The 27,422-nt window shown below is 36.3% G+C and overlaps 1 protein-coding gene across 1 annotated transcript in view; it reads right to left on the minus strand.

Moving 5' to 3' along the window:
• Positions 1-26,979, minus strand: part of HIP1 (HSP70-interacting protein 1) — a 102,790-nt gene extending 75,811 nt beyond the window's left edge. The window contains exons 1-2 of the mRNA XM_089432241.1: positions 26,769-26,979; positions 26,608-26,671 (exon numbers count right to left, since the gene is read on the minus strand). Of these exons, the coding sequence (XP_089288367.1) occupies positions 26,608-26,671; positions 26,769-26,878 (174 nt within the window). The 5' untranslated portion in view covers positions 26,879-26,979. The remainder of the gene's footprint in view (positions 1-26,607; positions 26,672-26,768) is intronic.
• Between the last annotated feature and the right edge of the window lie 443 nt (positions 26,980-27,422).

Genomic DNA, 27,422 nt, shown 5'->3' on the forward strand with positions numbered 1-27,422 from the left:
AAGAAGTTGGAAATGATCCTGAAAACACTTCAGAGGCCCATATGCTTGAGGAGTGCAGCCAAATACAATTGTTGATAAGGAAATACAGACCTCAGAATTATTCAAGAAACTGAGATCGGGCATAGATTCGATGATCTACTCCGTTTTGGTCACAACAGTTTTCCCAACTTTTCAAAGTCTAAATTACATTAGAAGGTCATAAGCCACAGACCTTGTCTTTCTCAATTATGAAAAGCGGGGCAATTGTAGAGAGCGTTGGAGAGTAAAGAAGAGTCCTTGGTAACATATAAGCTAACCGGATCTTACTCCACAATGGAGCTGTCAGTGTAGTTTAGGAGGATGATTCTCCACAGAGCCCAACGAATATCCCAGCCAACAGACTCAATCAAATCACAAAGAGATGCAGAAGAAATTTAAACTGTAATAAGTCACAAAGACTACCTACTCTGGTTTAGCGTGCCCATTTCCAAGGTAAAAAATTTCTTAGGCTATACCAGAATATGGAGGACCAACTACTTATGTGGGCTGGAATTATATGCCACCCAATATACAATTTCCTTGGAGCTCCTCTTAGAGAACCCTTGAATCATATCGGTTTTGGAATTCGCCGGTGCCAAGGAGGATAAGTTCGCTTATAGATATGCCCACTTACCAAAGCGAAAAGAGAAGGCTGGAAGAGGCATCCACATCCTATAGCAAAACGTTAGCCTACGTAAGGATTAATATTACAAGGATTTCAATATCAAAGAAACAAACGGAAAAACTCAGATGGCCGCTTCGCAGAACTCTGAATTTTGCAGCTCCTCTGCCATGCCTTTCACCTGTGTTGGAAGTTCAATGCCTCGATGTCAAATGCAAAGAAAGCATAGAATCCGAGCAAGGCTCCAGCTACAGCACCAAAGAAATCATGTCGTAGCCAAAGTAATCCTCCATGAACTTACTCAGTGGTTTCGTTCCTTCACCCAATTCTTTCGGATTTTGCAGCTACGGAAAAGTACACAGATTATTGATGCACGGAATAGGGATTAATCCATTTTGCCAATACTTACTTTTCACAGCTACAAAGCTGACACAAATCAAGCTTGAAATCCATGTGGGTCAGCACCACTTCATAGTTTTGTCAAGGAAACCAATCGTATGAAGTTGCCCTTTTTAATTCAGACTCTATTGCATTGAGCATTCACGAGGAGGGGCCAACGGATCTCATTGTGAGCTAATTAAAACGTAGCAGATGGATAGGAGAATCCCTCCATTACGTGGCCATAATAGTCAAGTGCCAATCTATTCCCATTATCTACATATATATGGCAACAAAGACTAAAAAAACAGAGCCTCTGCCATCAACAATAGCACTGAAATACGCTTTGCAACGAAGCTGCCAGAAAGTGTTACCAGATATTGATCAGGATTCTGTGATTAGAAAAAGGAAAGCTTTCTGGCCATGCTCAGTCTGCTACTGAAGTTAATTGAATAATAAAGGTTGCGAGTATATTCACGGGAATTTCATCTTTTCTTCAACGAAATCAAAAGTCCAAAATACTCCAAGAAAATTTAATAACACGTTTAATGCACCCACTTATCAGCACAAAACAACTAATATGTAAACTATCAAGCTTCCAGAATGTGCACTAATCTACAAGAACGTCCGTCCGATTCTTCTACTACAGCTTTGAAGTGCGCTCAATGCAAAAATGGGTATTGATTTGACACAGAGAGAATCAGGCAGAGCTGTCAGATACGTTAGGGTGGCAAGGAGAATTTTGATGTATCTGAGTGACAGAAATCAGAGAGAAGGAACGCTAATGGACCGGTGTCAACAGTGTAGGAGCAGGTATTCGATGGCAAGCGTTACCCATTATCATGCAGAGGGCAGACTCTGATTTTCACGCAGAGGGCAGATGAGTGCAGGTGCGTGTCAGCCAGACTGTTTGCACCATGAAATAGGCATGCACACACTAATGACAATTCTATCTGCAGAAATACAGAACTGACATGCACAGAGAGGCCACAGAAAAACAAGCGGCTCTGATACCATGTTAAACACACATGGACAGCAAAGAATAGGAAAGATAAATCATGTGAGTACATTTTTTTATTAACGAGAGATGTACATTTATAATACAATGTTGTGACTCTTGGGTTTCAGATCCCAAGGTCTCTTGGACTGCTTTTGTCCATTAGACTTCCACACTAACCCATTTAGGATTAGGTGTCCAACACAATCAATCCAGCTCTGACGTCCCCATCCTGCAGATCTCCTAGTCGAGATTTATAATGATACTTTGGGTTCAAAAAATATCGAGTTGCATGTATAGGACGATGGAGTTGATTGTTCCATCTGTTATCAAGATCTCTCATATACGGCCATATTTAGCTAGCAAGTCCTTGTATGTTGCCCGTATCTGCTCCTTTGCCTAATCCATAGCCTCATAAATGTAGCCCATGGCCAATTTTTCCCCATCCACCATCCTTAGCACCTTAACAAGGGGCTCATTAATTTTCACAAGCTCTACATACCTTTTCCAAAAATAATTGGCAAACACTTTCTTTTTGGTGTCTTTTCCATCTTATCTATGAGCCCACCGAGATTCAGTCCCATCATTAGAAGAAAACATTTTTTGCAGGTTTTTATGTTGAGCATTGAGACATTGCAACATGAGGAAGTGAGTTGCAAATCTTGTAATTGCAAGCCTAACAAGCTCTTTGCCCCCAGTGTTTTTCTCATTAGGCTCAATACCCATGAGTGGTTGTAAATGTATTTTATAATGCACTTGGCATGCTCTATAGTATTTTTTACCCACTCCACTTTGCCTATGTCCTCAAACATGAGGTCTATGCAATGTGCAGCACATGGAGTCCAAAATATGGTCCTATATTTGGACTCAACCATCTTTTCAACAAGAACATGGTTTGAGGCATTATTGGTGATGACCTGCACAACATTCTGCTCCCCAACTTCTTGAATAATTTCATCCAAAAGCTCAAATAAAAGGGTTGAATCCTTCACCTTATCACATGCATCAACTGATCTCAAAAACATGGTTCCTTGAGGGCAAGAAACAAGGAAATTAATTATAGTGCAGTTCTTTCCATTGATCCATCCATCTAACATGATGGAACAACCTGTTTTGAGCCATGAATCTTTATATTCGACCAAATACTCATCAATGGAAGAAATCTCTTTTTGCAAAAAAGCTCCCCTCAAGTCATGCATACTAGGGCCTTTGAAGCCCTTTCCTGTAGCTATAACAGAGTCCCACATAGCTTGGTGATAAGGTGAGAGAGCAGCATTAAATGGGATATCTGCATCAAACCACCATCAATGTACTGATGAGAAGTTTCTTTGCATTGTTTTTTTCCCAATGCTGATCCAAAGTGGGTTGACGACTTGGTTGGGAGGAAGTGGGATTAGAAGAGGCAATGTTGGTAGAGGATGAGAAATAACTCTGGATGTTTGTTCTCTTTGTTCCTTTTGATAGTTAGCCAAAAGAAGGATGAGCATAGTGAAAGGGGTAATTGGTGTAAGGGATAGAAGATGAGTTTTGAATCTGATAATCATCATACCCACTCTCTTTCATGGCTTCTAATAATTCCCTCTTCCTTGCAATGTCATCTTGGACAGCCTTCTCCCTAGCCTTATCCTCATGAAACTTTTCAAGCTTGGAGAGGTATTCTACCCTACTAGGACCTAACACTTCATTTGGTGCTTCACATGGCTTTACTTGGCCTCTTACCCCAGCCAAGTGTTGTTTCAATCTCAGAATACCCCCACCTCCAATAAGTTCATGGCATAATTTGCATATCATTTTTCCATCAATCACATCACAATGAGCCCATGCACTTTCCTTGCCTTTTGGAGCCATGTTGGCTTGAAATAATTAAATTTGCAAAGAAATCTGCCATTTAAAAAAAAATTGCAGCTAAGAAACATGGAAAACCAAAAGCTAAATTTAGGAAAACAAATGCACATGTAGCCTACACAATTTGATAGCATAGAACTAGAGATTTGATACCATAGATGATAGAAGTTAGAGTCTAGAACACATAAAAAAAAATTAATACATGAACAGTAGTCAAATGAGGAATTTTCAAGTGAAAATCCTTACCTGGAAATGCAAACTTGCTTCCTTAGCCTCCTCTTGAAGATGCCAACTCGACTAACAGCTCCAAACTATCTCCAAAATAGCTTCAACTCCAACTCCAAGCCTCCAAGATGACTACTCCAGCAAAAACTCAACAGTCTCCAAGCTCCCAATCAAACTCACAAATACTCCAAATGAGATGTCTAAGACAAATGAGAGGGAGACGGGCCTTTTAAGCAGTGTTGTGAAAATCACGATTTTATCGGTTTATCGCGATTTTTTCAACAAAACGAAAATATCGAGATTTTTATTCGAAATTATCGCAGGTATTATTTTTTGCCCGATTTTTTTTAAATTATCGCGAGTTTTTCAAATTATTGCGATTTTTTCAAATTTATCGCGGAAAAATCGTGGGCAGCCGGGGCAGCGAGGTTTTATAACGATTTTTTTGGTTTTTTTTAATTCATTTGGACAGTCACACGGGCGGAGGGCAAAGGAGTGTTGGAGAGAGCTGGGAGACATTGCTGGAGAGGGTTTGAAGCTTTTTCAAGTGCTTAGAGGAGAAAATCAAGAGGAGGAGACAAATTTCTCCATAGAAACGGTATGGGTACCAATTTTATTTTTTTTTCGTTTTTAAACATTGTTTTTGTATTTTTTCATTGTTTTTTGTTGGGTAACTTGGTATGGGCACCAATTTTTTTTTTTGTTTTCATTGTTTTTAACATTGTTTTTGTATTTCTTCATTGTTTTTGGTCGGGTAACTTGGTATGACTATGGGCACCAATTTTTTTTTGTTTTCATTGTTTTTAAACATTGTTTATGTTTTTTTCATTGTTTTTGTTTGGTTGAGTAACTTGGGTTTGGAATGGTTGGGTAACTTGGTTTTGGAATGGTTGTTTTTGGTTGGGTAACTTGGGTTTTCATTGTACCATGTAAAAATTAAAAATTAAAATACTAAATTTTAAATTTGTAAATTGTAAAACTAAATACTAAATTGTAATCCTTATTTTCCCATAGGTTCACAACTTCACCAAAACACCATTCAAGTTTGCAACTTCAAAGTTCAAAAACAAACATGCCAAGGAAATTGGATCCTTTCTGGGAATATGGTGAACCTAAAGCTACGAATGATAGAATAAACTTGACTTGCAAGTTGTGTGGCCACCCTATGTCCAGGGGGGTGTAAAGGTTGAAGTTTCACCTTGCACAAATCCCTAGAAATGATGTGGGGCCTTGTTCAAATACAAATCCTAAACTCATCCAAAGAGCCATGAAAGCATTGGAAGTTTTAGACCAGACTAGAGAGGCCAAAGAAGAAATCAAAAGGCAACTAAAAAGGTCAGCTAAAGCAAGTGGCACTGGTTCTACTGCAGCATCAACCAATCCGATAGTTGCCACATCATTTTTTGTTCCTCGAACCACACTTGGTTCACAGCCATCTATCAATTCAATGCTTAAAAGAATTGAGAAAGAACAAGCTGACAAGTTGCTGGCAAAAATTCTCCTCTGGAGTGATATTCCTTTCAGCATTGTAAGGAATAATCCATTTTTCCAACCTGTTGTTGATGCTATTGCAAGTGTTGGCCCAGGGTACAAAATCCCTTCTTATCATGATTTCAGAGGCCAGATTCTTCAAAATTAAAAGCTTGACTACACCCAAAGATTGGAGGATTTTTGGGCATCATGAGCACAAACAGGATGCACTATTATGTCAGATGGTTGGACTAACCAAAAGGGGAGAACCCTTATAAACTTCTTGCTTAGTTGTCCCAAAAGGGGACCATGTTTATCAAATTTGTTGATGCATCTGCACAAATCAAAGATGCAAGAACTTTATGTGATTTGCTAGATGTGTTTATTTTGGAGGTGGGTGCAGAAAATGTTGCCTAAGTCATAACGGACAATGCTGCAAATTATGTTGCTACTAGCAAGATGCTTATGGACAGGCGTCCTACTTTATTTTGGACACCTTGTGTTGCACACTGTATTGATTTGATGTTGGAGGATATAAGGAAAATTCCCTTTGTCAAAGATATTGTTGATTCATCCAAAACCATTACAAAATTTATATATAACCATACATCTGTGCTTAGCTTGATGAGAAGATTCGCCAACAACAAAGAGTTGGTGTGCCCCGCCATTACACGGTTTGCCACCAGTTTCATATCTCTTCAATCCCTCTTGAATTCTATGTGGGATGTGAAGAGAATGTTTCTTTCAGAGGAGTGGCATGCTTTGCTAATGAGCCGCAAACCAGAGGGAGAGGCCGTATGCAAACTAGTTTCATACCAGGAAGACTTCTAGGCGGGAGTGCAGGAGGTGTGCGCCGTTACTGAACCTTTGGTAAAGGTTCTTCGGTTGGTTGATGGTGAGAAGCCCGCAATGGGCTATTTGTATGAGACCATGGACAGGGCCAAAGAAGCCATTCGAGCCTACTATGATGATAAGGGAGATGATGGGTTTCAAAAACAACTCCTCCTATGGGGAGTGATTGATGAGCGATGGAACAACACACTCCATCGTCCCATTCATGCTGCTGGGCTTTTCTTGAACCCCGCATTTTCTAACACATGTGGGTTTACATTTGATGCTGAGATCATGGATGGATTCCTCGCCTGTGTCCAGAAGATGGTGCGATCTCCAGAACAACGTATAGAGATCTCTAAAGAAATTGAGACATATAAGATGGCGGGTGGCACATTTGGCTTTGAGATGGCTATCATTGATAGGACGATTAAAATGCCAGGTATTTTTTAATTTGTAACTTTGTTTCAAATTTCATTGTCTCTTCAAAGTCCATTTTTTTCTTATGTTTATTTAAAATTTTATTTGTAATTTTGTTGTAGATGCATGGTCGAGAATGTATGGTGGCACGGTACCGCTTCTGCAAAAGCTTACCATTCGCATCCTCAGCCAAACATGTAGCTCCTCAGGATGTGAACGCAACTAGAGTGTATTTGAATAAAAACACAAGAAGAAGCGCAACAGGTTAACACTTAAACATTTAAAAAATTGCAAATTTCCAAATAAATTTTTGAATTCATTAAACAATATTTTTTTTATAATTATTAATTATTATTTCATGATCTTTGTACAAGTTGGAGTCCCAGCGACTTAATGACATGGTCTACGTCTACTACAATCTTCGATTGTGGGTGAGGCAACTTGAGAGGACACCTAATGTGGATGCCATCTCATTGTATCAGATTGACACCACTGTTGCATGGAGGGTTGAGACCGAGAGGCCTCTCATGGAGTCTGTCGATGATTGGTTAATGCAGGATGTAGTGTAGGGGGAGGAGGAGCAGTAGCAGGAGCAGTAACAGTAGCAGGAGCAGGAGGAGGAGGAGGAGGAGGTGACACCACCTGCCCGAGCTACCCCTGCCCCCAGTAGAGGACGTGGTCTACCTCCTATAGCTCCTACTTCTACTTCTTCAACTTCTAGAGCACATCAGACTCCATTGCCATCTCCACCAGTACGTGCACCAGCATCTACATCTCGAGGGAAAAGGAAAGTTGTGGCATTTTCTCGCAAGAAGGGTAGAGGAAATCAATAGGATTAGACTTTAGTTATTTTCTTCATTTTATTGTATATGACATTATAGCATGATGAGATACATTATTATATTTTTTGTTGATATTTTGAAGCTGAGTTGGGACTCCAGAGTCAGGACTTACTATTCAGAACATGATTCAATGTTGTGTGATTTTAGCACTCAAAATGATCTTAAACATCTTATATATTAGTTCTTTTATCATATTTATGTGTCAATGTATTTATTTTATGTTGTTGATGGTTTAGATATTAAAAAAATTGAAAAAAAATGAATATTTTTGTACCAAACGATTATTTACCGATAATTACGATTTTTTCAAATTTTTTCCTCGCGCCAATAATATCCCGATAATGATTAATGCAACATTGCTTTTAAAGGCTTGGAGAGGGTGTTTTTGGACTGGAAAGAACCCTTACTTTCCCTCCAAAACACCCTACAAACTTGGAAAACATCACTGTGTGGGTCCTCCGCGGCCGTGGCAATTAACCGATCGGTTTAGGACAAAACCAGCCAATTTGACAACAAACCAGGTGAAATGAAGGGTCAAACTGGGTTTTCCTATCGGTTTGACCCGATGGGCTAGCTAACTGGCCAGTTTGACCCAATGGACTAGCCAACTGACCGGTTTGAACCAATAACAATTTGACCACAAACCGGGCGAAATGAAGGGTCAAACTGGGTTTTCCTGTCGATTTGACCCGGTGGGCTAGCTAACCGGCCAGTTTGACCCAATGGACTAGCCAACCGACCGGTTTGACTGATTACCGGTTTAAACCGGTCAGTTTTTAAAACACTAGTTGTAGCATGATTGCTTTGAAGGATACCCTTATTGGGGTTGTTCACATACATTTATTTTGGGAGGATGCATTAAAAATGAAAGGCACATTTGAAGCTAACAAGAACATGAATGATATTGACAAGATAAATCAATCAACTAAAGCAAGCCCAAATTACAACACTGAAGTCACAACATCAAGGCCTATGATGTTGTAGAGGATCTATTTTGCAAACAAGGGCCTCTTGTACATATTGGGCAACTATTATGCCTAACATTGATCAATCTGACTAATAGTTTGATTGATTCGTTTGATCTTTCGATTCTCTCTCACACAATGAGAAGTGGAGTTACACTACGCCTTACTATAACCCAACATGAACTTGAAAAGAAAGGCGAAGCAACACATATTTTTAGCCCCTTCCAATACGAAAGCAATAGTTCATTAAGCTTGTGATTTTCAAGCAATAAGAAGGCAAAGATCGCACTATTTCATATTGTTCTAGTTAACAATAGCATATAAACCAAAAAAAAAAAACAACTCTTTGTCAAATCGCTATCCATCCCACTACGATTAGATTTCCCAAACCAAACTGTTTTGTTTTCACATAGCATATATAGAAATCTCGCTTGTCTAAACACCACATTTTTCTTGGTCATTTGAAATTAATTAGATGCCACAAGCATCTCTATCTGAAATAGGCACAACATTCCAACATTTGCTTATTGAATGGACTTTCATCTACCATTAAAATTCTTAAAAGTGTTTGAAGCTATTAAAACAAAAATAAATCCCAATCAATGCCCTGAATTAGAGGCAAGTAGCATCTTTGAACCAGTTGTCGCCTCGCTTACACACCTAAGTTAATGTGGGAAAAATCCTTAACCCCACTAGGCATGGCCTTGGTGGCAAAACTCAAAGAAAGGGTTTCCACCTAATCTCATATCTCTCCGTCTAGGCTCTCTCCTAGCTAAAGGCAAAGGGGGTGGACCCTAAGGATGGATTCTAAAGGAAGGTAAGTTAGGATAACAAGTTCTAGGAGATAGTTAATACAATTACAACATTCACAATTCAACAACTTGAAAGTTAGACCAATGTCAATATACTTGCAAGGAATAATATGTTCAAAGTGAAATCATAACACTTGCATGTAAAATGTGTCATTCACATTAAAGGAAATTTCAGCCTAAAAGTGCCCATGAAATTTTCATGTAATTTCCATGTCAAAATATGTAAACCAATAAAGATCCTTTAAAATTAAGAAGAGGTACATGTAAATATTTTGGAGGGAAAAGAAGAAAAAATACTTTTTTTAATTGTATTTTTGGTTTATCTTCTTATAGGTTTTACTCAAATTTCAAGTGTAGACACTCGTTGGATGTAGAATTAAATTCCACATCCAATAAGTACCCATTATCCATAATTTTGAGAATAGCCACATTGATAAAAATTGAAGATACATTAAAAAAGCATGTTCAACACGCTTTTTAAATGTATTGTCAAATTTTATCAATGTCAGTGTTCTCAAAAGAATGCATAATGGGTAATCGTTGGATGTGTAAATTCGGAATCCTACGAGTGTCTACAGTGGAAATTTGAAATTTGAGTAAACCTACGAGGAGATAAGCCAAAAATACAAGTAAAAAAAAACAGTTTTCTACTTTTTCCTCCAAAATTCATAACTCTTATTTTATTATTTTAACTATTAATATTTTAAAATTTCCTTAGGAGGTCACATTTAGGCTGAAATTTCCACTAATGAGATATAATAAATTGCAAGAATAGAAAATTGCTAAACAAGTGTTAGTACAATAAACAACTTGAAAATATGAGCAATAAGATTAAAGATATAACTTGCAAGAAAGTAAAGCTTGTACTTTGAAAGAAATGTTCAAATAAAATATAACATCAAATAGCCATGAGTACAATAGAATTACAAGTAAGATAGAATTCTCACAAATCAAGTTGGTGTAAACTGAGATGATGCAAATCTAGACCATGTGAAATGCAAGATACCTTGGTTAATTTTAATTACATGCCTAATCTATGGTGAGAAATATCTCTTTCAAATTCTTACAATTAAGTACATATTGGGGCCACTTGCAAGGAATATGGGTTGAGAAGGCACTAGTTTGTTGTTAATGATACCCTTCCAAGATCCTTGCAATCCACATGTCTTTGTTCCGACAAGGGGATAAAGCCACCAAAAAAACTGCGAGGTCACGTGTTTTAACCTTACTCCATACACAAGTGAAATAAAAATCAAAGAAATTTGTCCTAAAAGTGTCTATTCAACTAAGCTTATGCTTGGAGGTAGTTTTTAGAGATGCAAGTCTAACTTAGTATGCAAGTGAAATGCTTCCAATGAGATATGTTGATGATAATGTGTTTCCAATAGAGATACAACAACGATATTTGTGATCAAGATTTGCACTTAGCCCAATATAACATGAACTAGAAATGATGCTCCATAAAACATGTATCAACAACTCAATGGAAATAATGAAATGGAGATTAGCTCAATGCTTTAAAATACCAACTCACAAGCCTTGAAATGAAAATGATGTGTTATGACAATTGTCTAAGTGAAAATTGCATGAAATCATAAACTAATGAGTTGCTTCAATGTGGAAGTTGAGCTAATTAACCAAAAAAAGTGCACACTTATATTGCTCAAGCTAAGTTGCAAATAAATGGACTTGCAAAGAATTACTACAAAGATGTGCTCAAAGTTAGATTTAAACTTTCAAGTAAACCAAATTGAGCATGAAACTTTCAAAACAAGTATGTAAAATTGCAACTAGATGACTTGAGATAAAAAATCATAATTAGCATGAAACCATGAAAATATTAGCTTGCCAAATAAAATGAAGAGAGCATTAGCACATCTAAACTAACTTCAGAAAAGGAGAGATGAAAAGGTAACAAAAACTACACAAGAAGAGAGGCCTTCTCCTAAAGGAGAAGGAGATGGATGCCAAGTGACTCCCCAAGCTCCAAAAGAAAAATCACTTTTATTATTATGGAGTTATAATGATAAGAGCCTCTTTGGTTAATGGTGAAAAGCTCCAATTTCAAGAAGGCTTTTAGAATGAAAATATAAACTTTGAAACACTAGAATCCCTTCTCAAGAGAACAGTGAGGGTTCTTTACAATGATTTTAGCAATGAACTCCTTCATATAAATCTGCAATTCCAAATAGGATTTATACATCAAAGGCTCAATCACTTTTGATGATGAAATCTACCCAATGAGGAGAAGGAATGGGACTGCTATGACGAAGGTAAAGGCAGCTCGTTTTTACTCTTTCAACAAAGATCTATGGCAGCTCTTCATGCAAGGAAAGAAGAGGAAACTCCAAAAAAGTTCAGGGCCCGCAGAGGTAAAGAGAAGCCTTCAATTGCTCACGGCCTAGAAGAGAAAGGAGGGCTCCAAAGGCTGGTTATGTCTGCAAAATTATCGTGAATATGTAGCAGCTTTGGAAGCCTAGATCCCTACAAAGGTTAGAAATGAAATAAATCTTTTAAAGGTTGTCAAAATCTCTGCAAAACAGGCCCAAAGGTCAATGGATAATGGTGGAAGAAATTTGCCAAAAAATGTCTGCAAGTGATCCACAAAAAAAAAATAGACCAAAGATTGAGAATGCAATTCCTATCCTTAATCAATCAATATGCTCTATGCTAGCTGATATATATCATTAGAAGTTCAAAATGAAATTTGGGAAAGTAGTTCTTAAAATAAATTGTTGTGACAAGCCAATTCTTCGGAGATCCCTGTAAAATAATTCAAATGATAAGACCTAGAAAAGAACAAATATGTGGGTGCTTCCACTTTACCCTCAGGAATGGGATAATCCAAACTAGGATGTCCCCTCGCGATTGAGATCTAATTTACAAAAAAGATTCTACACAAGTTCAAAATGATTTGTTAGTTCCATTTGGGTTTAGATAATATAATGAAAAGGAAATCATAGCAATTCAACCAAAAATTAACTAAAATGCCCAATTCTAGAATAACTCTCTAATCTAAATACTAGTGAAAGGTAGCTCAACACTAGTAAATCAATGAAGCTAATGGAAAATAAGAATTAAAAATTAGAGCAAGTATAACATGAGCACATAAACATAAATCGTACCATGAAAGTGGAGGCAAGAGACCACATATGAACCCCAAAGTCTTGTTATTCCATAAAAATGCAAGAATATGAGGCAAGATAATCTCCCCAAGCACAAGGGCTCGTTTTTTCATGGGAGAATAGGAGCCAATGGCTCATTTTTAAAAATAAATGACAGCAAATCCCACGAGAGAACTCGTGTGACAAGTGTAGATGGATATAATCCCAAGGAGGCAAGTCAAATCAAAGTGTGAAGAGTTGCTACGACACGTGTGAGAGAGCAAGTTGAACTTCTCTAGCTGGCCCAGCGCATTCCTCAAATGCCAAGTTCAAATTGCCATGTGTGTGTCGTGAGTGAGAGTAAGGTTACACACTTCCGCTAATCTCTCAACCACTTAAAACACAATGTGACACCTCAAAATCGAGTTGTTAGACTACCCATCAAACTGTTGTATTTGCAGCTAAGAACTACGTGTAGGCTGGCTTGGAGAAATGTGTGGAGTTGAACTGTAGTCTTGGTGCCAAGTGTGAGGAGTTAGCCAAGTGTGAGGAGTTAGTAGAGACAAGGCTCCACTAAACTCTCCACAAAATATCCCATCAAATATTCCTTGCCATGCGTCGATCTTCAAGAGGATCCCAAACTTCCATGTCACCAAATCAAATTCTCAATCTGGTCCACAAATTCCACTTTCTTGGAGTTAAGTAAATCTCAGTGGATCTCATGTGCCATATCATCATTTGACTACCTCTTGACTTGTCTTTTGACTTGAGATAATTTTCAAGTCATTTTCATGTCATTTTGTCACATGGAGTTCTCTTATTTTCTCCATTTTATTTATTTCTGGGTAATTTATTGCCACGTTTTCCCCTAGACTTAGGAAAAGTGGGTTTTGAGGGTTTATAGTTTATTTTTTTACCTCTCAAAGTGTGTCTAAATAGAAAGTTAAGGAGTAGAGGTCCAATTTTAACCACTCATACCCCCAACAAATTTTCTAGGCATCACTTACTACAATTTACATAGAAAATTTATTAAAAATCTCATTTTGTGGGAAATTTTAATAAATTAAAATATGACACCTAGAAATTTCACGAGTGATCAAACATGGTAATATACATTGACTCTAGACATTAGGACTCACTTAAGGCCTCGCTATCAAGCTACACTCCAGCTTTGAGGTTCTAACTGGGAGAAAAAAAATCAATTAATTATTAAGCATTGGAAAACACAAATAATTAACCAAGTAAAAGAAACTCCCTAGAGTGAACTCACTTGATAACAAAGTCCTAAGCTACCTAGGCTTGTTACATGACTCTATTTCATCATGCTAGCATCACTTTACAATATCCCCGCAAGGTTTGCACAATCTAAGTACAATGAAGAAGAAGAGAGAGAGGAAAGAGCTTAGGAGCTCTAATGATGTCTCGGACTTTGTAAGTGCAGGAAGCCTTTGACATATCCTTAGGCATTGAGTCTTCAAGTGTACTTCAATGGTCAACAGAACCCATGCATTACAAACCACAACTAAAAATTTTAATAAATTAAAAGATGACACCTAGAAATTTTCCGAGTGATCGAACATGGTAATATACATTGACTCTAGACATTAGGACTCACTTAAGGCCTTGCTATCAAGCTACACTCCAACTTTGAGGTTCTAACTGGGAGAAAAAAATTCAATTAATTATTAAGCATTGGAAAACACAAATAATTAACCAAGTAAAAAAAACTCCCTAGAGTGAACTCACTTGATAAGAAAGTCCTAAGCTACCTAGGCTTGTTACATGACTCTATTTCATCATGCTAGCATCACTTTACAATATCCCCGCAAGGTTTTCACAATCTAAGTACAATGAAGAAGAAGAGAGAGGAAAGAGCTTAGGAGCTCTGATGATGTTTGGAACTTTGTAAGTGCAGGAAGCCTTTGACATATCCTTAGGCATTGAGTCTTCAAGTGTACTTCAATGGTCAACAGAACCCATGCATTACAAACCACAACTAAAAAATGATGAATTTCTTCTCTCTCACTTGTAATCCCACATGTCCCAACTAATAAAAGGTTCCTTCTAAAAATTGAAGATGGATCACTCCAAATAGCAGCATAAAGAGCTAGCTAATATAAGTTGAGGCCTTTGTGGTTGAGCGAAATGGTTTGAAGCATTACATGAGTAGATAATTATAACTCTAATATCGTATGAGTAGTCATCAACTACCTTGCAAGAAACATCCAAAACCTTTTTGGTGAAAAGGACACGCTTTTTTTTGTAATTATAAAAGAGCTTGGGGAAGGCATTTGCAAACGTTATAATTTGCAACTAGGAACTTGGACAATTGACAAAACAAGAGTCATAAGCCCAATCATTGATTAGCTTGGTGAATCCTATCTTTGTACAAGGGTTCATTAACCTATGTTATGCCTTTGACAAAAAAGCTTTGCTAGGTCACACATGTAACCTCAATATGTAATGAGATTTGAAAGCAAGAATAAACTCTAGTTAAAAAAATGGATCTCACGAGAGCTAATTGTATCAAGAGTGATAAAAAGATATTATTTGGCAGTGGTTTTGTCTTACACCTATCCCTAAATTGAATCAAGGGAGTCTAAGGTATATATTGTGCTTGTGTCTGAATCTATATGATTTAGGAAACACGATACTCAACTTTATGTCTAGTTTTTTGTCACTCCTCTTTATTTTGGCAAATAGCAAGCACACATTCAAATGGCCAATCACTCATTATGTGGAAAAACAACGGTGAATGCCATAGTTGAAAATCTTGAAGCTCTCTCAAACTTTCAAGCTTTGTAAAATACTTCAATGACATTTTCCAAAATTTTAACGCATTTGCATTTTATGTCACTTAAGTGGAAACTACAAATCCATCAACATCTCTTTGAATCAACAATGGTATGAGTCATTGAATCATACATTATAAAAAGGAATCATTAAACTGTACAGATGGTGGAGTTATAAGAAGAAATATTTGAAAAAGGACCTCCCTAAAATTGGATAAGAAAGTCATTGTTTCCACAAAATCTATCACACTCACTACAAAGCCCCACTAGGCAAAACCAAGCCTTAGGGAAACAAGAGAAAGGATTGCAACTATCACCTTAGTAACCTTTCTTGTTTAGATGGTATTTGACAGTAAGGGAGACTTCCCTAAATCACCTAAAGAGATTTTCTATTACTATGACTCAAGGTGATGGGTATGAGTTCTATAAGACAAAAAGTATCAACAAAGCCTAGTAGAAGGCCTAGATGTTCTATGCCAAGATTCAGGTATTATATCCATAGACCAAATAGATGGTTGTTATAAGTTGGGCTTTAATGATTAGCAAAGATAGGGTACCAATGTCATATGAAACAAAAGGCCTTTCAATGGATAATCAACAAAAGGGAGTAAGGCCTTCCAATAAACACCAAGGATTACGATTTATTAATGGAATCGTATAGTTGAAAATGTGCATAAACAACAAATAAGGATGATATCAGCCCTAAAGGCATAGATTTCACCAAATAACAATGCCAGACTTTGAACTTACATAATTTATAGATGTAATTCCTACATTATGAACCATAAACATCAAACCCAAATTCACTTCAATGCAATTTTCTACATAGAAACCCCAACCACTAACCTAGATGTCTAGGAAAAAGTTAAGGGAAAATTTAATTAATTTAGATGGTGATCAACACAAATTTTGAATAGTGCCTTAGCCTAAATGGGATTAATGGGGTCTTCTATGGCTAAGTCTCTGAGAACAACCATGATGAAGTGAAGGAAGACTGATTAGGACATCCAATTAATCCCCAATGATTGTCCTTGTGAGGGAAGACTTTAAATATAATGAATGCATACAAAGTTTTCTTATAGGTTTCGTAGAGAACAATTTTGCATTTATAAACAAGCATGATTTCAACATAGATTTAGCATTTAGTCACATCACAAAATAGAAAATCTACTACACAAATACAATATACAAAATATAGAAAATAGGCATGAAACTTACAAAATTCTCCAAAGGAGCACTTCATTCAATGCCACGAAAACATCTCCATGCAAGAAACCATCTCCAAGAGAAAGTCACACCATAAAAGGATCACATTTTGGCATTTTTCCCGAGTAGTGAAAAAGGACTAATTCACACTCTTTTACAAGAAAAGAATGATAAATGTGTGATGATCAAAATGGTATAAGGAGAGCCTCTATTTATATGAGGCTTAAAAACCCTTATTTCCACAAATTTACAAGTAAAACCCCTATTACAAATTTGCCCAAGTGTTAAACAAGAGTGAGGCTATAAGCCAACCTTATAATAGCTCAAAAATAACAAATAATGCCAAAAATAGACATGTGGGAAAAGAGGCTCCTCCACTATGATGCCATCCTCCACAAGAGCTCAAAATACCACAAGCAAGTGACAAATAGACCATGAGTGCTCCATACTCCAAGAAATAGTTCAAATTCCATGGGTATGCCTCCAAAGTGCCACCAAAACCATGATGTCATCACCAAGTTGCCCTACATCACACTTCTAAGGGTAAAAGGATTGACGTGGCAGCACTATTTTCAAGCATTGGGGTCCATCCATGATGTACAAGTTATCCTATGTCATCTCAAGGATAACCATCATCATCCAGGCTCTAGAACAAACAACACTCATCAAACATTGTCAAGGCCAGCCTAAGGGCGTCTTGGGTCCATCTAGGCACATATCAATCAATAAATCCAACATCAAGCCTTTTGGCTTAACATGTCAGCATTTGGGTGTACTCAAGAGAGTCGAGTACCATGTGGAACCATCTCATAGCCCAATGCTCTCCTCTAGTGGGAAACGCTTCATCATCTATGTTAGAACTACTCTTTCGAATGGGTAAAACAACCTTTGGAATGTTACTAAATGGGATTAGAATCATCTCTCAAGAGACCTCTACTATTGTGACAACACGAGCTAACAAAACCCTCTAAAGATCAAGGGAAATCATTGATAATTACAACCAATAACCATAAATGCGTCATAGTGGACCATATCTAATGTTAGGGGCACAAGAATACTTCACACAAAGCTCACCATTAAACGCCGAACTAGATCAAGTCATGCAACCAACCCCCAAGGGGAAGTGACATGTCCCAAGATAGCCTATCAATCCATAGTTGTGTGTGAAAATGATGGCTACGGAGTGGGAAGGACCAATATTGCAAACATCCCAATTTTATCACGGAAAAAATTGGCAAAATCATGATTTTTTAGCCAAACCAATGTTTGTAGATCTCTACCAATATTTTGGTGGTATCTTGATTTTGCCAATGTTCGTAGATTTTTACTAATATTTTCTCGATTTTTATGAATTTTTGGTTTTCCAAACCCTTGCCCATTTTATCCCGATGTCAACGTTTACAACATTGGGAAGGACTTTAGGGCAAGGTGCCATGGCCATTGACCAGCTAATGGAGGTCCAACAACCTAAGTGTATAGATGTAAGAAAGGATAAATCATGAAACGAACAAAGTTCAACCTTCAATTCAAATACTCCAAAAGACTTGGAATATGAAAATATCCATTGAGGATACCAATATTATTACATATCAAATGTATGAAGAATGATGATATATTTAAGAGTGAGGGTCTTGTATATATAGCTAGGAAGTACCCTTTCACGACAAGTCATGTCTGTAGAGACATGCCTCTCTGTTTACCTAATTATTATTTAATTACATATTATTGTGATTATTAGTTATTATCTATATTTATTATTTTTACATAAATTATGTTCATTACATTGCCTTCCCCTTCAAAAAGCTTTGTCCTCAAAGCTTGTTGATGAAAGGACTTGATCTATTTTTCCACTACGAATGTCTTCTCATCTCGGGACAATCATCTTTGTCAATACAAGTTGATATGATCCTTGGAGTGACAGATAAAATTGTTGCACGGAGGAAGGATCTGACCATCCTAAATTAACCTTCTGTGGAATCTTTTGATCACTGGAATTTTGTGATGAATAGTTGTCACAGGACTGGATTTTACAGACTTCAGCATTCTTTGGAACGTACATTTGTTGCTTGTGTTCTGAGTGATACTGGTACATAGATTGATTGGAAAGTCTACTCTTGTGATTCAGATGTCGATAAATAGTTATTTTGGTTGGACTTTCCTTTATCATTTTGGCAGCTTCCTAATTTCCTTCATGTCCTGCCATTGTTGAGTTGGCATCATCTTTTGGAATTTCAATTGTTTATAGTGCAACATTGGCATAAGTTTTAACTTTCTTTGGTTTCTCATCTTCTTGAGTTATGATATTGATGGAACCATTATTTGTTCCTTTATTTTCAACTTGAACCATTACATCTAACGACATTGATACTTCCTTTGTGAGAAATTCTTCTAATTTATTGTTTAATGATTTCTTATCACTTTTGAGTTTCTTAATTTGAGTGAGTAGACTCTGATTATGATTTTTGAGACGTGAGAGTTCCTCATTTTTTGAGTCAACTTTATTTTGGCATTCAAATTTCTCGTCTTTTAAACACTTGACTTGTTCTAATAATTTTTATTAAGGTTCTTTAAGTGTAAATTTTCCTCTTCCTTTTCTGATAAACTTTCATTAAGCTTCTCGTCAAAACTTTATTTTTCTTGTTCTAACTTTTGCTTCTTACTTTTACACTTTTTGACTTGTGCAAATAGTTTCTGGATATAATTTTTTAAACGAGAATTTTCATCAGTTTATGGGATATGGCCTCCTCAAACTCTTTTTGCTTCTCTAATATTGAGTTTTGATTCCTTTGAGGTACTAATTGTGTAACATCTTTAAAGTCTTTTGATGAGGACATTATCAATTTTGACTTCATTGTCATGTCTCGAAATGTGATCATCTTTCCCTTATAAGAAAACATCAAAAAAAAAATCTCTATGTTTAACATGAACACACCCAATTCTCTAAACCAAGGTTGACCAAAAATTATGTCAACCTCCATGTCATACATTTTTACAACACAAAATTGGGATATGCACTCATAATGATCTACTGTTATTTGTAAATCATCAATTTCATATTTTTTTCCAAAAAGATCTATTGTTTCGCCTACGTTGGCATCTAAAATTAACAGTCAATTCGTCAAATTAATATTTATGTAATTTTCGTTGTTGCTCGTACTAATATCGATATTAACTTTTTTCCTTGGATAGTCCCTCTTAATGTAATTAACTTGTGATGTGTGATTATAACACCCTTATAGGAAAATCGTCCTTCCTTCATCATTTTCGAATTAGGTTCCATTTGCTTCTTTTTTTTCAAAAATGGACTTCTTTAAAATAAGTGCCCTTTTATTTGATAAACTTGAACACCTTTATAAATTCCTTTACCTTTTATTTTCCTCAATTATATATTTTTTTCCCACTTCAAAAAAGTTAATATAGCTCCACTATTTAAATAAATTGCACCTTATATTTATTATATACTAATGCTCGCTTTGTACTTATATATATTTTCAATAATTTTATGACTTGATTTATATATTTTTCATTTATAATCCTTTTTGTTTTCTTTTTGAAAAGCTACAACCCTAGCGAAAAGTGGTTATTCACCTCTTTGGAGTATAACATAAAATATATGTCCACTTATGTACCTTTGACTCGTTAATTTTCTCTACATAAAGTAAAACTTACCATTCACATAAAGAGAGTTTGTATTCCTTTTGTCTTTCTTTTACCTTTAAATTACCATGGGTTTCTAAAACCACGAGCTTGTAAACCACCTAATGAAGAATCAAGATAATATTATCTACTCTTCCTTTTCTTACGTATGATTTTAAAGATATTTATTTGGAAAGATTCCCTCTTTACTTTTTCATGCACTTTTTATCAATAATGTAGAATCTCTCTCTCTCTCTCTCTCTCTCTCTCTCTCTCTATATATATATATATATGAATGTTCTCCTTCAAAATTTACCTCGGACTTTTATTTTTTTTACTAGAATAATTGAAATGTGAATGGCCAAAGGCCTTTTTTAAATTTTATTTTTAGCTTATATCTTTTATAAGTGGCCCAGGGCATGACTGAAAATGGAGAAACTCCAAACTCTAAGCGAAATGCTTCAATTACACAACAACAAGGTTGACGGGAGGTTGATGGCCAAAGACCTGGTGATCAACCAATCCTGGCTTTGATACCAATTAAACGAACGAAGTTCGACCTTCAATTTAAATACTCCAAAAGACTTGGAATATGAAAATATCCATTGAGGATACAGCTATTATTATATATCAAATGCATGAAGAATGATGATACAATTGAGAGTGAGAGTCCTATATATATAGCCTGGAAGTGCCCTTTCATGAAGAGTCATGTATGTAGAGGCATGCCTCTTTGTTTAACTAGTTATAATTACATATTATTATAACTTATGATTATTATTTAATCCAACAACCAACCTGGCGTCGTCTTGGGTACATCTAAGCACATATCAATCAATAAATCCAACATCAAGGCTTTTGGCTCAACTTGTCAGCATTTAGGGGTACTCAAGTGAGTCAAGTACCATGTGGAACCATCTCTTAGCCCAATGCTCTCCTCTGGTGGGCAACGCTTCATCATCTATGTTAGAACTACTCTTTCGAATGTGTAAAACAACCTTTGAAATGTTATTACATGGGATTAGAATCATCTCTCAAGAGACCTCTGCTATTGTGACAACACGACTTGACAAAGCCCTCTAAAGATCAAGTGAAATCATCGATAATTACAACCAATAACCATAAATGCATCATAGTGGACCATATTTAGTGTTAGGGGCACAAGACTACTTCACACAAAGCTCACCATCAAATGCCTATCTAGCTCAGGTCATGTAAACAAGTTACCTCCCTTATTTTAGGGATAGTTAGGTCAACAACCCTATTGATCTTTCCAACCCCCAAGGGAAAGTGACATGTCCGAAGATAGCCTATCAATCCATAGGTGTGTGTGATAATGATGGCTACGGAGTGGGAAGAACCAACATTGCAAACATCCCAATTTTAATGCGAAAAAATTACCAAAATCACCATTTTTTAGCCCAACCAATGTTTGTCGATCTTTACCGATATTTTGGTCATATCTTGATTTTGCCGATGTTTGTCAATTTTTACCAATATTTTCTCGATTTTTATGGTTTTTTGGTTTTCCAAACCCTTGCCCATTTTATCTCGATGTTGATGTTTGCAACATTGGAAAGGACTTCAGGGCAAGGTATCATGGCCATGTGACCAGCTAATGGAGGTCCAACATCCCAAGTGTATAGATGTAAGAAGGGATAAAGCATGGAGGCATGAATTACCCCTTTCCTTAACCAACTTTTTCAACCCCTCTCGTGCACCTTTTACTTTTTATGATTAATCTTTATTTCAGTGCATGGCTCAAGAACTGAAGCTTTCTTTTCAAATTTTCCATTACCCCTTTAAGGTGAAGCAATTTATCACTCACCAAGGTTGGGACAATATAAGAGTTCCCTTTTATGGATGAAGCATCATGTGCTTGAGGAACTAGATGATGGCTAATGAGGCGAGTAGAGCTCATGCTAGGCTTTTACCCACACACTAAACAAATATTCCAACAATCTTTGCATTTTATCTTCTCTCATTGTGGCTTTCTTATGTTTTTATCTTTCTTTAAGCTACATCAACCTCTAGCGTTAAGTTTTCGAGACCCAAACTTGAAGATGAGGCTAAAAGGTGCCAATCCCAATGACCATTGCCCACCAACCCGAAGAATGGGGATGGTTAAGGGGAAAGTTGGAGAATGGTAAGTATGTAATATCTTGGACATGCTACTTCAATCAATGCCTCCCCAATAGTGCCCTTCTTAAAACCCTAAGGCCTCAGAGGAGGTCCCACTTAACAAGGGTCAAAGACTAACCTCCAAGGTGAAGTGAGGGAACAAAAATACAATCAAGATCAATCAATTATCCAATTTTCCCCTTGATCCATATAAGTATGCCCATAACATTAAGCAAAAGCACATGATTGCAAAATGTCTAAACTTTAAAGTATGGGTCAATGGATGACCCACCTTCCTTCAAGAAGGAATGCAAGGGGAAATAAAGAAAAAAGGTAAAAATGTTGCATTATGGAGGCAAAGGACATCATTGAACAATTGGACGATGATTGAAAACTTGGCAACAAGACCAGACAAACATACCCTAGAACACAATTCAACATGTGAGAGAAAAAAATGGAAATAGACATCCATCTTGACCAACATAAGTTTGACATTAACTAAGACCCCCCACATTTTGATATAATTCCTATGATTGCTCACACTACTCACCCCCTAAAAATGAGGCGAACAACCATGTGTTGCTTGATATAAAGATTTTCTTCTTGTTTCAAATAGTTCACAATAGTCAAACCCATCAATTACAATTTACCTTTCCCATCAATTTAAAGTCCTTCACAATATACATAATGAATTGTGAACCCATCAAGGAAAAGTGCCTTGCAATCAATGTAATGATGTGTGATTAATATTCCAACAATTATTTTCGTTAATAAAACAAGTTTTCAAATGGTCTCTGCTATTTTATAGATTAAGATGATAGTTAATGAAAATTTTAAACCTAAAACTAGGTATGTTAGGCAAATTGACAGCTAATTTCCAAAAATCCAAGACAGAAGAGTACTACTAGGAAGTACACCCTTGGATATGATTCATGATGCCTCTCTTACAATTCTTTATATCTTGTAATAAAATATTTGAAAATGTGTAAAACAAACTATGTATACGTTTTTTCCTCATTAATATATACGATTTTTTCTTTAAAAAAATTAATTATATTTGAATGTGTTGAAAAGAGACCTTGTGAACTCTCTACCATAAGGATCTCTCAAATGGATGGGAACTCAAACCCATAATACTTTAGTCTTCAATATTCAAGTAAGTTCAACAAGTATCATACATTTAAGTATATATTAATCCTACGAACAATCAATTCACACAAGATTGTGCATCATATTCCATCTCACTCACTTGTGTTACTCGTATCAACCATAATATGTTATTTAACATCTTCAAAAATTAACAGATTATGAAAAAGAATGGTGTAGTCTACCTTGTAAATAAAATGGTCTTTTTCATCAAAATATGAAGATGATACAATTTCATGCAAGATTGCAATTTTTTGTTATTTAAAATGCATTTTTGAATGCATAAATGGATTCAACACCCTAAAAAACCCCTAAAGCACTCGAATTATACAAATTAAACAACTTAAAACTCAATTTTTTTAAAATATCTGCCGGATTTTGGTTAAAATTAACCAAAAAAAAGTTCCCCTAAAAAGGCCATTTCGCCTATTAGTTAGACTACGTGCAAAAGAATATATCCATCTCCTCAATTAACAAATGTTAAACAAAGGAACTTCTAAGAACAAAGACACAAGATTCAACATTTGACTAATAAGCAATCATTAAATCAAATGGGGCATTATCTCCCATTTCGATAAAAGTTGGGGACATTTAATGCATGCTTTTACTATTGAACCAAATGAAAATTGTCTTTGAAAAGTCGTCATAAAGAGATGTCATCTCACCAAGTTATCCTTGATATCCAATAGGACAATTCTAAGATCGGTATTGTCATAGTGCAAAGGCTACTCATTTGTTGTGAATTCCTTCCAAGGAAATTAAGGATTCTATTAGTGCATACATATGATAAGCATTGACTTGTGAATTTAAAGACCTTTGGTCATTATCTTTGGCCCTTGTAAAATAAATTGATAAGAATTGGAAACCTTAACATGTGATGAGATTTAGTTCAATATATTTTTTATTGTGCATTTTTAAAAGTGAAAGGACCAAAGAGGTATCAAGGAGTAGTGACTTTGGTTCTAAGGCAAAAAAGTGTTTTTCAAGCAATGGTTTCCTAAATATAACCTTACTTCTATGAATCCAATGTAGCCAATATTATCAAACTTTCCACTTTTGAAATAGGAGATTTTCCCATCAGAGGATCTTAGCTCGAGTGATTTGGTAAACAATTTGTTTCCCCAACTGTGTGGGTTCAATTCTCTAAACACATGTTGTAACTGGACCATTAGTGGCATTTATGAAATAGTTGTATTTGGTGTAATAGTGGCAACCGATCTAATTGAAGTTACTGATTCTCCAAAAAATCTCATTCTGACAAAAAAAAAAAAAGAGAGATTTTCCCAAAATTTGGTAACTCCCTAAGTAAGGGATAGCACTTTCTCCCCTACTAGATGTTGTGTCGAATTGGATCTCATTAATAGATTATCAAAGATTATCTTTCATTGTAAAGACTTTAAAGTTAAAGGGACTCAACCATGAGATGATGAGAAAATGCATTGTAGGTGTAGACTCTACATGAGATGAGACATTTGTTTGAGATGTGGCAATAATAGGTTTTCAAACAAGAAGAACAAATGCACAAAGAAGCATTGCAAGACCAAACCTAATCAGTTCCAAAAAAAAACCTCTTTTAAACCCAAAAGAGGTTGCTAGAATAAGAACCTCTTCTAATGCCAAAGGCCAAGAATTTAAGAAAGAACGAGCTCCCAAAAACCTCCAACAACAAAACCCCACAAGTCAAGAAGAAGAACCATGATGGGGAACTTAAATTAAATTGTGCTATGTGATGCAAATAGTTCCATCTATCAATGTCTTTACACCAAATCATTAGGTGCAAAAAGTGAAACCAAAAGAAACCAGGTTAGGAGTTGGGAGAGACAAAATCTTAAGTTCTAATTTTATGGGGCATCTAATGCCTCTATAACTTTCATTATAATTTCTCGTTTATATTAAAAAAATTATATAATGCACCACAAGTCCCCGAAAAGAGTACAATATTAACTTATCACATGTTGCACATCCAAAGGATATCATATACCACTATATATTTCTTACTTTAAAGAAGCATGATTACATAAGAGAACTAGAGAAAAAGCAACCAAGCAACTTGGTATACTCGAGCAAAAAATATTGGCATTGGCTCTTTATCACCATTGGAGAGAATATAGACATCACTCAATGACCTTGTCAAAGCCTCTTATATTGGATGTATTCACCCACACCATGACCTCTAACCTTTGGCTAAAATAAAAAGGCATGTAGCTCAACAATGGAGCTAAAGCATGGGTTCGACTTCTAACATGTCCATTTTTTTCATGTTGTATCAAAATCAGGTTATTTGGGGCCTTAAGACAAGCCATTGGAGGTAGTATCCACATCCTGACATTGAACCTCTACTGGCGTGAATTTGGCATGTAACTTTTTATTAGAGTCATGTTATCACAATCTCCTTATACATATACAGTTTAACATTAAGTAACAAGAAAAATAATAATCTTGAGACACAATTTATGTCAATTTAGGTTTAAGCTCAACCAGGTTTAAGCTCAAGTGGTTGAGAGAAAAAATGTTATCCTCTCCACCCAAATTTAAATACTGCTTATAACACATTTAGCTTCCCAAATTATGCAAACCCAACAATTATACGAACGAAAAACGAAGAATACAGTAGACTAGATTCCCAATTCGGACATTGATCTATGCTGAAATGGTAAGGATATGTTGTGAAGAAATCTCACAATGGTGTGGTGCTACTCTAACTAATCTTCTCAATCATATAGCCTCAACCTAATGACATGGTGTGATGCCATTAGATTCTTTTAGCTAACATAAACGCTGATATTAAACTCTATGTAACGGTCTATTGAAAACAAACAGCTTTAATCCCAATAACTAACATAAATCCATCTTAATCCAGGATCAACGCAGAAATCTCTTGATACTTCAAGCATTGCACAATGATATATGGTCTAATAGTCTAGCCAGGCTCATGTGGTTCAACTCTGCCGCCTTTGAGAGAAGGGCTATCACCTAAGAACCCATATTCAAACCACACAGGGCATGAAGCCCTGATGATGTGTATGAGTTGGTTGATTGACAAGCTCTGGTTAAAGGGGGTTTGCCATGATAATGCAGAGTTGGGATTCATAGATCCCCGCCTATAATACAGGACCAAAAAAACCCATTTACTGTTAGCAATAATAATAATAATATAAATTTGAATAGAGAACATACAGCTTCTGTCTTCTTTGCCGATTCACCCTTGCCGTATGCAGAATCCGGTAATTTAGCGCCGAGCCTGCGAGTTTACCTCAATTTAGTCCATGATATAACACGAGAATGTAGACTTCTGCAAACTTTGGAGAGGTGCGAGCTAGTCTTTACTGGGTACTTACTTTTCAAGATAGTCCCTGAAAAATTTCAGAGCTGGGTCCTGAAGAACGGCGGGATTGCTGTCGCATTGTTTGATAAAGAGCTTCAGTTGATTTACTTTGCTGGCGTCCATGACGCATTCGTTTCCACAGCGCCTAAATCCTTCCTCAGTCGATAAAAAAAACCCAAACCAAATGAAACGCTTGACCTTCTCCTCTTCTCCTCAATTTATAGGCACCAACTTAAATGGCTTTGTGCGCTTCTAGTAGCTTCGGCTTTGCTTTTTAGAAAATCAATAGGCATCTATGCGTATTCCACCTTTATCTTGAACTTAATTTTAGAGAGAGAAGTGAGGCACTCTTACAGCTTTGGATGGTTTGAATTTAAGTTCATGGAAAAAGTGGGTATTCTTACAATATGGTTATGGGAAAAGAGGGTATTCGGACCATTTCTATAATTTTATTTGTTTTAAGAAAATAAAATAAAAATATAAAATGTAATTAATTTATATAAAATAAAGTTAAATTTTGAGGATGGACCTCGTTAGCAACGCAATTTAGGGTCAAACTTTTAACGACTCAAGATTAAATTTCACGAAGGTTGTTGCGCCTATGCTAGGGGAGGAGACATGCTAAAAATCCCGTGAGCTTGGGGCTAGTGTGGCCTAGGCCGAGTGC

This window comes from Pinus tabuliformis, chromosome 6 (assembly GCF_031772625.1).
Source record: "Pinus tabuliformis cultivar Carrire ecotype Pingquan chromosome 6, CPIR1, whole genome shotgun sequence".
NCBI classification, from domain to species: Eukaryota; Viridiplantae; Streptophyta; class Pinopsida; order Pinales; family Pinaceae; genus Pinus; species Pinus tabuliformis.